This window comes from Bufo bufo, chromosome 3 (genome assembly GCF_905171765.1).
Source record: "Bufo bufo chromosome 3, aBufBuf1.1, whole genome shotgun sequence".
NCBI lineage: Eukaryota > Metazoa > Chordata > Amphibia > Anura > Bufonidae > Bufo > Bufo bufo.
Window position 1 is genome coordinate 113,550,269 of NC_053391.1, and position 17,593 is coordinate 113,567,861.

General features: G+C 41.9%; 1 protein-coding gene across 2 annotated transcripts in view; it reads right to left on the reverse strand.

The window, feature by feature from the left end:
* Nucleotides 1-17,593, reverse strand: part of WSCD1 (WSC domain containing 1) — a 319,116-nt gene that overhangs the window by 180,433 nt on the left and 121,090 nt on the right. For both annotated transcript variants that reach the window (XM_040423481.1, XM_040423482.1), the window contains exon 4: nucleotides 12,847-13,031. In XM_040423481.1, coding sequence (XP_040279415.1) covers nucleotides 12,847-13,031 — 185 coding nt within the window. The remainder of the gene's footprint in view (nucleotides 1-12,846; nucleotides 13,032-17,593) is intronic.

A 17,593-nucleotide genomic window follows, 5' to 3' on the forward strand; every position in this document is an offset into this window, starting at 1 on the left:
AACCATCTCCATTGGGTTCAGGTCCGGTGACTGTGGAGGCCAGGTCATCTGGCGCAGCACCCCATCACTCTCCTTCATGGTCAAATAGCCCTTACTTTCAAAGTTTTCCCAATTTTTCGCTGACTGACCGACCTTCATTTCTTAAAGTAATGATGGCCACTCGTTTTTTATTTACTTAGAATTTGTATTATGGCAAGAAAAAAGCAGCTAAGTAAATAAAAAACGAGTGGCCATCATTACTTTAAGAAATGAAGGTTGGTCAGTCAGCGGAAAATTGGGAAAACTTTGAAAGTAAGGGCTATTTGACCATGAAGGAGAGTGATGGGGTGCTGCGCCAGATGACCTGGCCTCCACAGTCACCAGACCTGAACCCAATGGAGATGGTTTGGGGTGAGCTGGACCGCAGAGTGAAGGCAAAAGGGCCAACAAGTGCTAAGCATCTCTGGGAACTCCTTCAAGACTGTTGGAAGACCATTTCAGGGGACTACCTCTTGAAGCTCATCAAGAGAATGCCAAGAGTGTGCAAAGCAGTAATCAAAGCAAAAGGTGGCTACTTTGAAGAACCTAAAATATGACATATTTTCAGTTGTTTCACACTTGTTTGTTATGTATATAATTCCACATGTGTTAATTCATAGTTTTGATGCCTTCATAGTCATGAAAATAAAGAAAACTCTTTGAATGAGAAGGTGTGTCCAAACTTTTGGTCTGTACTGTATATAAAAAATACAATTGATCCAAACTTATAAAAATGAGTGCCGTGGTCTATCTTTATCATCTTTTTATCTGCTCCATCAGCATTCGATCTCCACAGCACACAAGACATGACAAGAGAGCCTCTGCTTTGGAGTCCAAGTCCAGTTTATTAAGATCAGGAGTTCCATCAGAATTGTGTGTAACATTCTTGCTCCCTGTGCAAAGCCATAACAAAAGGATTCTGTAGGCAAAATAAAAATATATTCGACGTTCAGCGTTGCACTTATATGTTGAAAAGCCTTGTGTAGTGGAAAAGTGGGAAAAAAATAAGGGCCTATTTGCTGTTCAGCGGTGCAGTAAAGCCCTTTTTGCGGTATGGACCAAATTACATAGTGGTGACATTTTTTATTTCAAACATTTTTTTTTTCGGGAAAATTGATGGGTGAATGTACACCTCCTTTTGCTGTATGGACCAAATTATGTAGTGGTGAAATTTTTTATTTCAAACATGTTTTTTGGGTAAAATTGATGGGCGATTGTACACCCCCTTTTGCTTTATTGGCCGAATTACGCTGTGGTGAAATTTTAAATTTCAAAGCAAACTCTGCTGCTCTGTATCTCTTGTGAAGTCAATGTCTCCAACTATGGCCCTCTCACGATTTAGAGCAAATACATTATTTTTATGTAGAGATCTAAGAATTAAGTTGGAGGCATATAGTGTATGCAAGCCATGTGCGACCCCTCTCATCACTATCACGCTGTTCTGCACCTGGTTTGTCTGGGTGAACGGAGTCACACAGGGGAGTAACTGCTCCATGTCCTTAAGTATGAAATCGAATCCTGGCTTTCTCCGCGACAACTTAAAATTGGAACCATGGTGACTGACAATGGGAAGAACATAGTGTCGGCGCTGCACCAAGGAGGGCTGAGCCATCCGCCCTGCATGGCACACATGTTCAATTTGGTTGTCAAGCGGTTCCTGAAGTATCCACCCATCTGCAAGACATCCTAAAAATGGCCAGGAAACTTTGCATGCACTTCAGCCACTCGTACACCGAAAAGCACACCCTCCTTGAGCTGCAGCGGTAGAACGGCATCCCCCAACATAGGCTGATATGCAACGTTTCCACCCATTGGAATTCCACCTTCCATACGTTTGGCAGACTATAAGAACAGAGAAAGGCCATCAATGATTTATTGATGATCCAAGTGGACAGGAGTAGTCCCTAGTGTAACTTCGATGTCTGCCAGTGGCAACTCATGCGTGACACCTGCCGTTTGCTCAGGCCCTTTGAGAAGGCTACATTATTTGTCAGTCGCCAGGACTACAGGATGAATGATCTCATTCCACTGCTTCATGTCCTGGAACATATGATGGTAAATCTGACTGGTCAGCGGACTAAACACGTGGCATCTACATCTCACGGCCACATAAGCCCTGTGGGGGCCTGAACTGGAGGAGGAGGAGGAGATTGGAGCACAAACAATGTAGCGAAATGGGTGGTTTTTCTACACAGGTAACAGGGGAGGAGGAGCAGGAGCAGCCGGAGAAGCTACAGGGCGATAAGGAAGATGAGGCAGAGGACCCAGACACACCGTGGCAGTATGCAATGGAGATGGAGACATGGAGTCCCTCCGAGTCACTTGAGCAAATGGCCCATTGCATGCTCACTTGCTTGCGTAGTGACAGCTGAATTGTCACCATTCGGCAGAGGGATGACTTCTGGCTCTCCATCTTGTTGGATCCTCGCTACCGGTCCAAAATGGGGGCCTTTTTCACAGAGGGAGGAGAAACTGTACCACTAGTGAGACATCCTATGTAGTCAGTTGGCCACTGCCTATCTGCACCATCGTCCATCCTCTCGCAGGTCTGACCGGTGGGGCCCTCTGCGATCACGTTCCACTGCCATGGCTGCTGGGAGGGGTAAAGTGGCAGGAGCAGTACCAGCTCCATCAGCAGCAGCCTGAGTCTAGAGTCACTGATGAGCAGCTTTCTTCACCCGCCTAGTGAAGAAAATACTCACCAGCAGCTAGACATAGAGCAGAACCTGAATCAGCAGGTGGTGGCAAACTTTGAGTGCACCCTGCCAGCTGTCATTGAAGATACGCTGGACTACTGGACAGGCAAACTGGATTTGTGGCCGCAACTGTCTGAGTTTGCCCTGGAAAAGCTGTGCTGCCCGGCCAGTAGTGTGGCATCAGAGAGGGTGTTTAGTGCGGCGGGGGCCATAGTTAAACCAAGTAGAACTCGCCTGTCCACCCTAAATGTAAATCAGGTGTGGATCAGACAGGATTTACACTCATCAATGCCTGATGCATCAGACTAGATCATCCAAGGTGCCACACCAACACTTTGACAAAAGAGAACAGTTTCTTCGGGCTACCTGTTTCAGCTACTATTCTGATGCTGCCACTTGCTTGATGCCACACATCTGATGCAAAGTGCACCTTCTTTCACCCACCATCTTCATCTGCTACTGGTATTGCCACCCACCTCCACACTATGTCACCTTGCCATTCTGAGGACTCCTAATTCTGCCACCACCTCCACATTCTGTCATTGTGCCACTCTGTGGCCTCCTGATGCTGCCGCCACCTCCAGTCTCTGTCTTTGGGACAATCTGTGGTCTCCACATGCTGCTTTCACCTCATCATTATGTCATAGGGCCACTCTGTGGACTTCTCATGCTGTCTTCCTACCCTCCCCCCTTCATGACTGTGCCACTATTTAGCCTTTTTGGCTTGGCTGACATAATCATTTTTTTGACCCTTCTTCTGATCTGTCAGAAGGAAGGAAAAATCAGACGCACAACAGATCCTGTCTGTATAGCAGCTGTAAGGCCTGTATGGTCCCTTCAGAATTGGCTTATGATTTGGTAGCCAAAAGCAGGAGTGGGTACAAAACAAAGAACACATGCAAATATTCGGTTCACATGTCATCTCTGTTTTGGATCCACTCCTGTTTTTTTTGGCATTAGCAATACTGATGGATTACTGACTAAATGCTGACCGAGTGAAGGCAGATGCTCAAGAGACAGGATCCGTTTTTTGGGCATTATTGTTCTGACGGATCAGAGGAAGGGCAAAATAATTAGTGACGTCAACACAAACTTACTGCTGACACCCTCTCCACTCTGTCAGGGGGGCTCTACTTGTATAAGCATTTAATAGAACAGGTTCTGTAGACATCTATGTGGAATCAGCTGACGACGGTGTAAAAGGAGTGCGCTTCTTCTTGGCGCTAACATCGACCTGTAAGGCTGAGTTCATACTTTGGTCAGTTTTGGCCCAGTGACTGCCCAAATAAGTGAAGTGTGCAGTGATTCTAAGAGCCTGTCATCTGCATGTCATACTGACTCTCAGTATTATTTCACTGCCAAAGCAGACTCCCTATGCGTGTTACTGCAAGGCACAGTGTTCTACACCACTATAAAGGCTCTCTGCAGCTAGGAAATAGCAGTTTTTTTACGGAATTTGCAGTAAATATTTTTGGATCGAAATTTCTGCGAACCGGCGAATCCAATTTTTTAAAAAATTTTGCTTATCTCTAATGATATTGTTTGGAGTTTTACCATTCAAAACTTTGAGGTTAGCAGAACTCGGGACATTACTACTTGCTGCTATAATGAGAGTAAAAACCATATCTAAAAAGGTCAAACTAACATTTTCCCCTTAGAGAATCAGTAATGGTCTTGGTGAATGCCACACCAGTGGTTTTTATTTTTAGCAAATCCTTTATCAGTCTTAGCAGAGGGTAATTTATCTGACAACTACCTACACTACCAAACATAATAGCTCTTGAGAGTACAGCAAGAATTTTCAAATGCCTTTTCTCTTTGTGTATTGAACTACAAAACATTATTTTATCTTCAAATGGACCTCAAAAGCAAAATGATCAGTAGTTAGAGTGGCAATTTTCATCATCAAATGCTTAGAAAAATCGCAAAAAAAAAAGCAAATGCAAATAATTCTACACATAATAAAATGTGCACAAACATAATTATTCTCTGAGTGTACATTACCGTCCTGACATGCCTGTTTTAATAAATACTTCCATTCACCATAATTCTGAAGCATATTTTCTTCCATTCTGTTCCCATTCTTCATTTGGACAAAGCATTTCAAAAATGGATTCATTTCTTCCTCAGGTCCATCCTTATGAACCAAAAGATGAAATTGATCGAGTTTTGAAATGCTTTCCAAATAAACTTTAGGAACTGCAATATTTTAGTCACAATGATTTTAAAATGCGTATTAATAAAACCAGCCCCAGCTCATTAGCCCTCAGCTTATACAGCTCGGAAACCTACATCAGAGTTGTGCCTGGTTGTGCGAATGAAATAGGAGACTGTATTCAATACACCCCAACCATCGATCAGATTTCACCCAGTGGTCCAGTTTGTGGATCTCTCTGACCATTCCATGTGAATGGAGGCTTGCTCCCAGGAGCACGGCAAGAATCACAGGCATAAAATCAAAAGCTGAAGGTTTTCCAGGTTCGCCTGCCATTAAAATGAATGGGACCCGTCGTGAACTTGCGGTTTGCGAACATTTGATCGCGTTCGCGAACCGTCCCGACAGATGTTCGTCCATCACTAATGTCAAGGTTGGCATTCTGTTTTTGAGGACACTTGGCTTATTCAGTAATCTCCCAACGTTGGAGACATCTTGAATATCGCTGGCTATTTGATTAAATTGCAGAGGTTTTCTTTTCATTTAGAAATATTTTATATGGCACTCAAGCCATTTCCACACATAGCAGAAGCAATTTACTTACATAGCTGTCAGTGCGGAGCATGGGGAATAAATTGTCAAAAAAGTACTAAGGTATCAATCACGGAGTAGGGAACCTCTAATAAGGTAAAAATGTATCGGAAGCAGAAAAAGGCTCTAGAAGTAATTTATAGCCGAGGACTCAACTGTAAAGGGGAAATTTGCAATAAATAATAAAATGACTGTATCAACATTCAGTGCAATGAAGAGAATATTACTGAAAATTACCTAGAGAGCATATGGTTAATTGGATGGGCATGATACTCCTGATACATTTATTGACATTTATATTAAATACTCACAATGCTTTATTCATTGGCTCTATGTTTATTAGTTGTATTGAATTGGGATGACACTGACAGTGTTCACCATAATTTGTTTTAAATGAATAAAACACCAATTTTCCATTGTCTGTACAGTAATTAGAGAACTGCATTTCCATCATACAAGACAACAGAAGCTAAAATGTGGATCCAGACCAAGAATCTACTACCTTGTTAACCTAGCTTTCCTCCAAAAATAAAAAAAATGGTCCCTTAATTCCACCTATAGGGTGGTTTTTATCTGTTTCTGTGATTTTTTGACTAGTCTGTAGTATACTCTTGAAAGAGTGGCACCTTCAAGTATGCACTTCTATTATCTAGGAGCAGCATTTTAGTGCACTTTTGCCCTACCTATCCCACAGGCGACCTTGATTAGGTGGTACATATAGCTGTGCGGGCTCCTTCTCTCATTGGTTGCTGGATGCACACAGAGGTGGCTAGAAGCAGCACACTGTATGTGCAGGGTCTGCTCTCCTAAACGTAACTGACCAATAGCATAGGTAAGTTTAGAGTAGGACCTGCCTGAATGAGACCACTTTGGCGCGGGTAGGTGGACACAGATGTGTTTTGATCAAAATATATTGTCTGAGAGTCTCAGATGTTATCATATCAGAATGAGGGCTTGGTCGATATATAATGTTTGCATCTATTGTGTTTATTATCTGTGATTTGTCTTTTATAAATATAGCCATGCACATCCGCATATTCATTTATCATATCGTGCAGGATGTTTTTTAGCTGTTTCTGTGATTTTTCACCTATAGGTATCTACCCCATAAGTCAAAGGTGAATCCATTGACTAGTGATTTTATTCAAGTATATATCTTCTCCAAGTGGAAGAGAAATCCATCTGTAGAAAGCAGTTTCAGAGTTCTGGCGCCTCTTCATTACAGAGCAGGATACTGGTTGGATGGGTAACAAGCCCATGATGTAGCTGTCAGAGGTATTGTTTTTCTTGGGGAGACCACCACCTGCCATGCAGCAATGCTATAGTCAGAAAGTTGGACCACCGGCACTCAGAACATTCCGAGAATTATGTGGAAACATACAAATTTATTATATAGTAAAACTGCAATGTACCTAGGTACTATACATCTAATTGATAAAATAATAATTGATACAAATATATAATTGATAAAATTCGTAAATAAAACATCAATTGATCACTCTAAATCAAATTCTACTTTGGTTCTCTATAGAGACGTGTCTGTATAGGTAGAGATCCCGGTGGCAGGTGCCATGTAATAAGTCTGTATGTATAGGACTTCTGGTCTTTATGTGGAAGGACACAATTTCTACGTAGTCCCAAGCTTTCAGAGTCCATAGGCTTCACCCGTTTTATAGAAAATATAATGTACACATTTGGTACTCACGATATGTTGCGCTGATCAAAAAACCTTTTCGCGTGTAGAGGTTCTTTCAGTGGCGTCCCACAGCTCCACCACGCTCCAGCAATGTTAGTTTAAAGCAATGCGAAAAACAGTTTTATACCCTTCACAAGTTGCCACCTACCACAGTGGCTCTTGAATATCCCCTCGGGCCAGTTCCATCGGATTAAACGGAACTGCACCGAGGGGACGAGCTTTGAGGTGGAGGCCCTAAAAATAAAGGAACAATTCAAATGTAAAAATTACCCTGAAAAAGTTGTGGAGGTGGCTTTATAAAAGACAAGGAAGACTGACAGGAAATCTTATTTCCAACCACGGACACAGAAGGGAGAGACAAAAGAAGGAGAACTCAGAGTAATCCAACCATATAGTGCACAAGCCAAACAAGTACGCCATATCGTCAAGCAACATTGGCACTTATTATTGAGGGATAAGATTATTGGCCCTATGCTTCACACTTCACCCCTTATTACATTCACCAAGGTACCCAGCTTAGGATTGAAGATTGCACCTTCTATTAGAAACCACACAAAGAAGGATGGTACCACACTCCAAAAATGGTTGAATATGAACGGCTTTTACAGGTGTGGGAAATGTTTGGGATGTAGGAATACAACATTCCCGAAAAAAAACACTAGGGTCCAATCTACTCAGAATGACTTTGCTTTAGACATCAAGGGTTGTCTTACATGTGACTCCTCCAGTGTCGTCTACCTTATCCAGTGCCCCTGCAGGAGACAGTATATCGGCAGAACTAAGAGACCCCTGAAAGTAAGGATTACAGAACATCTGAACAACATAAAGAAGGGTTTTGAAAACCATTCTTTATCGAAGCATTTTAAGATTTAACATAATAGTGACTTCAGGGGCATCTCTTTTGTGGCCCAGGAGAAGGTAGACTTACACTGGAGAGGGGGCAATCACATTATGAGAATGTCCCGAGCCGAGTCTAGGAGAATCTATGACTTTGGCAGCCTTCTCCCAGCAGGACTGAATTCAGACTTAGAGATTTTTGGGTTTAATTGAATCGTTGGTCCAACATATATTTCACTGCAGACACTTTATTTATACATGGTCACTCATACTGCCTAATCCCTTCTGGTAGTAACCCACTACGGGTCGAAAAATATCACTATACTAGTGACACCGTCACACATGAATATGGAAGGAGTTTTCAAAACACACACTAGAAGTATAGAGATATCACTTTCTCACTTTGGTACATTTCTTTTCACTTTTTCACCTTAGTTACAAATGTATCACAGATGTAAATTGGATAAAACAGACCAATTCTACTTCTTTTGAAAGAACACCATATATAGAGCACCAATAAAAAACTTTTTGCACATACAGTACCGACCAAAAGTTTGGACACACCTTCTCATTCAAAGAGTTTTCTTTATTTTCATGACTATGAAGGCATCAAAACTATGAATTAACACATGTGGAATTATATACATAACAAACAAGTGTGAAACAACTGAAAATATGTTATATTCTAGGTTCTTCAAAGTAGCCACCTTTTGCTTTGATTACTGCTTTGCACACTCTTGGCATTCTCTTGATGAGCTTCAAGAGGTAGTCCCCTGAAATGGTTTTTACTTCACAGGTGTGCCCTGTCAGGTTTAATAAGTGGGATTTCTTGCCTTATAAATGGGGTTGGGACCATCAGTTGCATTGAGGAGAAGTCAGGTGGATACACAGCTGATAGTCCTACTTAATAGACTGTTAGAATTTGTATTATGGCAAGAAAAAAGCAGCTAACAGTCTATTCAGTAGGACTATCAGCTGTGTATCCACCTGACTTCTCCTCAACGCAACTGATGGTCCCAACCCCATTTATAAGGCATGAAATCCCACTTATTAAACCTGACAGGGCACACCTGTGAAGTGAAAACCATTTCAGGGGACTACCTCTTGAAGCTCATCAAGAGAATGCCAAGAGTGTGCAAAGCAGTAATCAAAGCAAAAGGTGGCTACTTTGAAGAACCTAGAATATGACATATTTTCAGTTGTTTCACACTTGTTTGTTATGTATATAATTCCATGTGTTAATTCATAGTTTTGATGCCTTCAGTGTGAATCTACAATTTTCATAGTCATGAAAATAAAGAAAACTCTTTGAATGAGAAGGTGTGTCCAAACTTTTGGTCTGTACTGTATACTACAGAAAACGCAGGAATATTGAGAAAACGCAGTGAAAACACATTCAAATCTAAATTGTTAGAGATTAGAAGAATGATACATCTCTTGAAAGATCTCCGCTGCAAACATACAAGGGGATCAATTACTTATATGGTAAAACATAACAACAGAAGAACTGCATGCCTAACTATATAGCTATAGTGCTGCTAGACTGTAAAGACATAAGTTTAAAAATAAGGGAGAGATAAAATCGAGAAGTGTGAATATAGAGCTGGCAGACTGTAAGAATATCAGCCCAGAAATGAGTAAAGGATAAAATCGAGAAGCGTGAATAACGCGATAATAACGCACTGTCTGAATAAGGAATTGTATATTGTACCCATTATAAATAATCTACAAATGTTGTATTTAATGTATGTGTCATATACCCTTCCCTCTGCATGAGACATGTTTGGCATAATATTTGAAACTATGAAGAATATAAAATCGGACACTCTACAAATCCCTAATTACCGAATATAATCATCAACACATGTCAAACCCGATGTGAACAATTAAGCAAGGATGAAGAGAGTAAAAAAGTTGAGAGGTTTGAGACCATAGGTGACCCACTGAGGAAGAGATAAGCTATCTCGAAACGCGTCTGGGCTGAATACCTGTGCGTCAAATCAACTACACAATATACATGGCCATGTACTAAACTTCACCGTCAAGAAGCAAAATATCGCTTTACTTACGAAACTTACAGACAGACCAAGTCTCACGAGAACTGGGGCGAGATCCCGAAAGACGCTGCAAGACGAAACTAACATTGCTGAAGCGTGGTGGAGCTGTGGGACGCCACTGAAAGAACCTCTACACGCGAAAAGGTTTTTTGATCAGCGCAACATATCGTGAGTACCAAATGTGTACATTATATTTTCTATAAAACGGGTGAAGCCTATGGACTCTGAAAGCTTGGGACTACGTAGAAATTGTGTCCTTCCACATAAAGACCAGAAGTCCTATACATTACATAGAGACTGATTACATGGCACCTGCCACCGGGATCTCTACCTATACAGACACGTCTCTATAGAGAACCAAAGTAGAATTCGATTTAGAGTGATTGATGTTTTAGTTATGAATTTTATCAATTATATATTTGTATCAATTGTTATTTTATCAATTAGATGTATAGTACCTAGGTACACTGCGGTTTTACCATATTATAAATTTGTATGTTTCCACATAATTCTCGGAATGTTCTGAGTGCCAGTCCAACTTTCTGACTATACAATTGAGAACAAGGGGTGTTTCTTTTTGACCTGAGCACCAGTCATGGTTATCCACAGTGAGCCGTCTGTATATTGTACTCAGCACATGCAGCAATGCTCCCTAGGAAAAGGCATGCAAATTGGGTCTCCTCCAGATTGAAGAAAACTCTCTCTCTAAAGGCACTTAGGCCACGTTCACACATCAGAATTTGTCTATGCAAAACCAACCACAATTTGGCACTCTGAATGTGGCAGATCCAACCTTGGCTTTTTTTCTTTTTCAATTCAATGGAGCTAATCTACGAGTGGACACCTGTTGCAGTTTCTAGCTATGGCCATGCAGGAACAGTGCCAAACCTGGACATGTCCTTTCTCAGTGAAGTCTGGAAAACAGCGTACAAATAATCTGCCACCACATGAAAGGCAGTACCGACTTTTACTGAAAACTTTGGGAGGCAGTTTCCTCAAGGATTCTGAGTACAAAAAACAATGGGGGTCATTTATCAACCTGGTGTAAAGTAGAACAGGTTTAGTTGCCCATAGCAACCAATCAGATTCCACCTTTCATTTTACAAAGCTCCTTTGGAAAATGAAAGGAGGAATCTGATTGATTGCTATTGGCAACTAAGCCAGTTCTACTTTACACTAGTTTGACTACTAATGTGTGAGTGAGTCCTTACATCTAGCTATCCTGTATGTCTTCCTTCTGAAAAAGCGGTTATTTACATACCTTTTCCCTACGTCAACCGGCAGTCTCCACATAAAGAAAAAAAAAACACATTCTCCCTTACCCTCGAGTTTTTTCATCTTATAAAGAACTCTGAAATATCCAATGAAGTTCAAGAAAGTACTAGACTAATGTTCAAGTAGAGTCTGTGGTCATGAACTTCCATTATACGAAGACCACACAAAAAAAAATCTATTAGCACGTAATGGTCCCCTAGTGCCAACTCTAACACAAGCTAATGATTAGTTATGACTTTCCCCTAACCATAAAATATTAACCATCTAGTGCTGCCCAGTGGCTGAAAAAAACTCCAGAGATGATGAGAAAACCATATCTAATCATTGGCTTGTGTTACATTTGGCACTAGGGGTTTCACTTTACTGAAAATGGTGAAAAACTGTTGTTTTTTTAAAGAAAGATTTCAATACTTTTTTGGTGAAAGTACAATTCATTGGATTTTGTCTTCTTAAAGGGAACCTGTCATCAACTTTATGCTGCCCATACTAACAGCAGAATAAAGTAGAGACAGGCGAGTTGGTTTCAGGGGTCTCTCATTTAAATGTTAAAAGTAAGTGGTTGCCGAGTACCAACATCACAATCATTTCAGACTGGGCCTGGAAAAGAGTCACGGCCACCTGAGAAGAGTCCTGGATTATTCATAAATTCCTGCTCTCCTGCCCACCTGCTGATGACAGACGTCATCTACCTAGTTTTCTCCCTTTCTCTCTAGGAGAGAACTGCCAACCATCAGCAGATGGGTGAGAGTGCAGGAGATTAGGAATAACCAGGACTCTTCTCAGGTAGATTTGACTCTTTTCAAGGCCTGTGCTGCAATGATTATGATGCTGGTTCCCGGCAACCACTTACTTTTCGCTCATGAGTGACACACCGCTGAAATCAGCATTTCTGTCACTTTGATGACAGGTTCCCTTCAATATTTATATATCATCTTTTTATGCAAATAGCACTAAGTGCATGAAAAAAATCTTGCAGTATGATTTTTAAGAGTCACAAAGCATTACACATCAGCCCTTGCCTTCAGCAGTGAATGGCTCAGGACAAAACTCATATCAGCTTTTACACTCATCTGAGATCGAGAAAATGTAGCCTTCTTAAATGGCACATTTTCCCATTAACATTGAAACGGACTCATCTCTTAAGTGTAATGCTGCGAAGTGGTTCATGGACAGGTCAGTGCTGCAAGTTAATATATCACGGAGTAACCATGGAGACTATTTACAAAACAAAACAGTTACTTATACTGCAAAACAATTGATACAGAAATGCAGCTTAGAAAAGTTTTCTTAGAGCAAGAGTTGATTATTTAATCCTGCAGTGCAGCGTGCACTCCTTCAGTTACCTACCATCCCATCTATTACATCCCTATATCTAAATTCAGAAGAGAACCAAAAGGGATAAAAGACCTAATACAGCCCTAAGCTAGTTCAAAAGCTTCCTGGTACTTGAAGTCCCTACACGTTTTTGTGCCTGGGGAATATTACAACCTCGGGGTTATTTACAAGGTAATCACAACTTACTCTGCTTGACCACGGTGTGTAGTTTCTCTAGCTGGAAGACCGAGAGACGGCTAACACCTCCACAGACAGAACCTTTCTCTCCTTTACACTCGTTGTTGCATTCTTTTTCTTTGGCTCGGTTTGGGGGCAGACTGTTGCCACAGTAACATTCGGATCCATAGGACAAACCTGAATAAATATATGTTCTAAAAGAGGGGAGAAAAAAGTATGTTAAACAAATATCCTCATACGAAAGGCATTTAAAATGTATCTTTTAATGAAATGGGTAAATATCAAGTCACGAAACGTGTATGTGCATTTTTTGTAAATTGATTTAGACAACCTGTATTTAATGTATCCTGTGATGGCTAACCTCCGGCACTCCAGCTGTGGTAAAACTATGACTCCCAAGATGTATACTTGAATGGCTGTTCTCAGAACTCCATAGAAATAAATGGAACCTGCTGGGAGTCATAGTTTCATCAAAGCTGGAGTGCCAGAGGTTAGCCATCACTGTGCCATATTAAGAGCAAATAATTGTAAGATACATTTCTTAACCAAGATCCCTCTACAAACCAAACCACAAAATATGGCTACTCCTCTGGATGACCTAGACCAGGCATGCTCAACCTGCGGCCCTCCAGCTGTTGCAAAACTACAACTCCCAGCATGCCCGAACAGCTTACAGCTATCAGCCTACAGCAGGGCATTTTGGGAGTTGTAGTTTTACAACAGCTGGAGGGCCGCAGGTTGAGCATGCCTGACCTAGACAGTCTGTGATTTCAAAGGGAATAGAGTAATGTAAAGCTTGGCCTTTAGTGTTGCTACAGAGATTGTAAGAACTTTCTAGCTGCATCTACTGTAAAGGGGTTGTCTCACTTCAGCAAATAGCATTTATCATGTAGAGAAAGTTAATACAAAGCAGTTACTAATGTATTGTGATTGTCCATATTGACAATTCAGTTTGATTACTTTGTAAATTAAAGGGGATGTCTGGTTAGAACTACCTCATAAGAAGTCCCCTGACAATGAGCTCCTTCTGATTGCCTCTGATGCCAAGAGCCCCTGTGATTAGCTGTTATAGTATTTAAAGGGGTTGTTTCACTTCAGCAAATGGCATTTATCATGTAGACAAAGATAATACAAGGCACTTACTAATGTATTGTGATACTTCCTTTGCTGGCTTCATTCATTTTTCCATCAGATTATACACTGCTTGTTTCCAGGGGTTATGACCACCCTGCAATCCAGTAGCGGTGGCCGTGCTTGCACACTATAGGAAAAAGCAGCAGCGTATAGCCTTTTACAACCCCTTTAAATACTGTAACAGCTGATCACAGGGGCTTCTGGCATCAGAAGCAACCAGAAAGAGCTCATTGCTAGGGGACTTCTTATGACATCACCTTTAATTTTACTTCAAAACTGAATTGACGGTTGATACAGCTGTCTATACATTTGTTGCAGTGTACCAGCATATGAGGTTACATAAGATTTTCTATAAAATAAAAAAAGACTAATCAGAAAGTGACATTTCTGGTTATAATTATCTGAGTTCATAGGGAAAACAAATCAGTGTGGTGTGAACTCTGAATGCTGAAGTAAGGGAAAATTACCTTGGGGAAGTTTAATGTATATACTGTAAATAGGCTGATTAAAATCACATTGTATGCACCTCAGATGACCTGGAGACAAAGCTGAAAGTCATGTATAATATGAAAATAAGATGATTCGTCTCAGATACTGACTGAACATTACATCAAGGGGCGAAATATCACTAGAATCAATACATAACAATAAAGTGCCAATGCTAATACAGCTAATACCGCTCAGATCAGGTTATAGACTCTTTGACCCACTAATGGTACCAACTAAAGACAGCCGGCCGGCGCATGCAAAATATAAAAAGCTGTTCCTCTGCCCATAATGGGCAGAGCAGTGCGCAGGTGCGGGCCAGTTCCCAGCCTGACTTCTCCTCTTGCCGCTCGTGACGTCTGCCGGCTGGAGGCAGAGGAGGAGGTAATAATAGGACAGAAGGGCGGGCCAGAGGGATGAAAGAGGTGTGTTCTTCTGGCAACTTCAGAAGCTCATTTGCATACATTTAAAAAGTGTTTTTTTTTTCATGATCTGGACGAGGGACACAAAAAGAAAAGGTACCATTGTAATGAGGGTCAAAGAGTCTATAACCTGATCTGAGCGGTCTAAAACGCTCAGATTAGATGGAAGACTCCCTTTATTATTTATGTACTGTATTAGCATTGGCACTTCATTGTTATGTATTGATTATAGTGCTATTTCACCCCTTGATGTATTGTAGTTTCCCCTATGATTTTTTGCTTGTTTCTAAATGTAGCAATTGTAAAATTTAATAGTTACCTATTTGTATTAAATTGGTGTTGTGTGCCATTGGTTATAGGAGTTGTGTATTATGTGGTGGCATATTTAAAAAATAATAATAAATATGCACTTATATAGCGCTACTGTATTCCGCAGTGCTTTACAGACATTAGCATCCAACTGTCCCCAATGGGGCTCACAATCTAAGGTCCCTATCATTATGTCTTTGGAGTAAGGGAGGAAACCGGAGTACCCGGAGGAAACCCACGCAAACACGGGGAGAATATACAAACTCCATGCAGATGTTGCCCTTGGTTGGATTCGAACCTAGGACCACTGAGCCACCGTGCTGCCCATGTGAGTCTTTGATATATGCCTTCTAGTCAGGTTAAGGGCTATGTACACCTTTGTAGGCAATTTTTGTTTATGGTTGCATTTACTCATTTTTGACTAAACATCATATTCAATTGGCCTTTATTAAATATATATACATATATTTATACGGTAGCCTATTAGGTCCTGCCAGAGGCAGGGTCTAATAGGTTGCCTGTCAGTGTAAAACTGATACTTATAATACACTGCAATAAAGAAATATTTTAGTGTATCAGAATTTTACAGGTTTCAGTGCCATAGTGGGAATTTAAAAAAATGTGAACAAAGTTTAATGAAATGTTAAAAAAATAAAGAAAAAAAAAATCTGAAAGAATGGCAACTCACAGTAAATTGTCTGTGGTTTCTATAGGACGGTTGTAAAGCAGCAGTTAATAACTTACTCACAGCCTCTAATGGCCTAACTAACTAGCAGGTTAATAGAGATGGTACCTTCAAATGTGTGTGGGCATTGGCTAATGCGGGCCACCCTATAAAAACCCAGCCTAATGCTAATCTCACACATGTGCATACGGCCCAGGAAACACACTCCTTATCTCAGTGTATTTCCCATGAAGGCCATATTTCCCCAAACCAAAAACAGACCCACACTCACTGCATCATCATAAATTATGACGCTATGTGTTCCTGCCTAATTGTGGGTTTACTGTGCTGCACTCATGACATTACACGAGTACAGTACAGTAGACCAATAGTCGGGCAGGAACTCACAGCAACAGTCACATGGAGTATGTTACCTGGACCAAAACGCTTGTGTGAAATTAGCCTTAGGCCTCATGCACACGACCGTATTTTTTTGCGGTCCGCAAAACGGGGTTCCGTTTATCCGTGACCGTTTTTTCGTCCGTGGGTCTTCCTTGATTTTTGGAGGATCCACGGACATGAAAAAAAAGTCGTTTTGGTGTCCGCCTGGCCGTGCGGAGCCAAACGGATCCGTCCTGAATTACAATGCAAGTCAATGGGGACGGATCCGTTTGACGTTGACACAATATGGTGCAATTTCAAACGGATCCGTCCCCCATTGACTTTCAATGTAAAGTCAGGAGTTAATATACCATCGGATCGGAGTTTTCTCCAATCCGATGGTATATTTTAACTTGAAGCGTCCCCATCACCATGGGAACGCCTCTATGTTAGAATATACCGTCGGATTTGAGTTACATCGTGAAACTCAAATCCGACAGTATATTCTAACACAGAGGCGTTCCCATGGTGATGGGGACGCTTCAGGTTAGATTATATTAAAAGAACTGTGTACATGACTGCCCCCTGCTGCCTGGCAGGTGCTGCCAGGCAGCAGGGGGCAGCCCCCCCCTGTAGTTAACACATTGGTGGCCAGTGTGGCCGGCCCCCCCTCCCCTGTAGTTAACTCATTGGTGGCCAGTGCGGCCGGCCCCCCCTCCCCTGTAGTTAACTCATTGGTGGCCAGTGGGCCCCCCTCCCCTGTAGTTAACTCATTGGTGGCCAGTGGGCCCCCCCCTCCCTACCCTGTAGTTAACTCGTTGGTGGCCAGTGGGCCCCCCCCTCCCTCCCCTGTAGTTAACTCGTTGGTGGCCAGTGGGCCTTCTCCCCTCCCTCCCCCTCTGCAGTCCCGGTTGCCATGGTTACTTAGCAATTTGTACAACCATTATACTTACCTGCGAGCTGCGATCTCTGCGTCCGGCCGGGAGCTCCTCCTACTGGTAAGTGACAGGTCCGGCCGGGAGCTTCTCCTACTGGTAAGTGACAGGTCCGGCCGGGAGCTCCTCCTACTGGTAAGCGACATAACCTGTCACTTACCAGTAGGAGGAGCTCCCGGCCGGACGCAGAGATCGCAGTTCGCAGGTAAGTATAATGGTTCTACAAATTGCTAAGTAACCATGGCAACCGGGACTGCAGTAGCGTCCTGGTTGCCATGGTTACCGATCGGAGCCCCAGCGATTAAACTGGGACTCTGATCGGTACACTCCGCTGCCACCAATGATAGGGGGGAGATTTTAATTAGGAGGGGGAGGGAGGGGAGAAGGCCCACTGGCCACCAACGAGTTAACTACAGGGGAGGGAG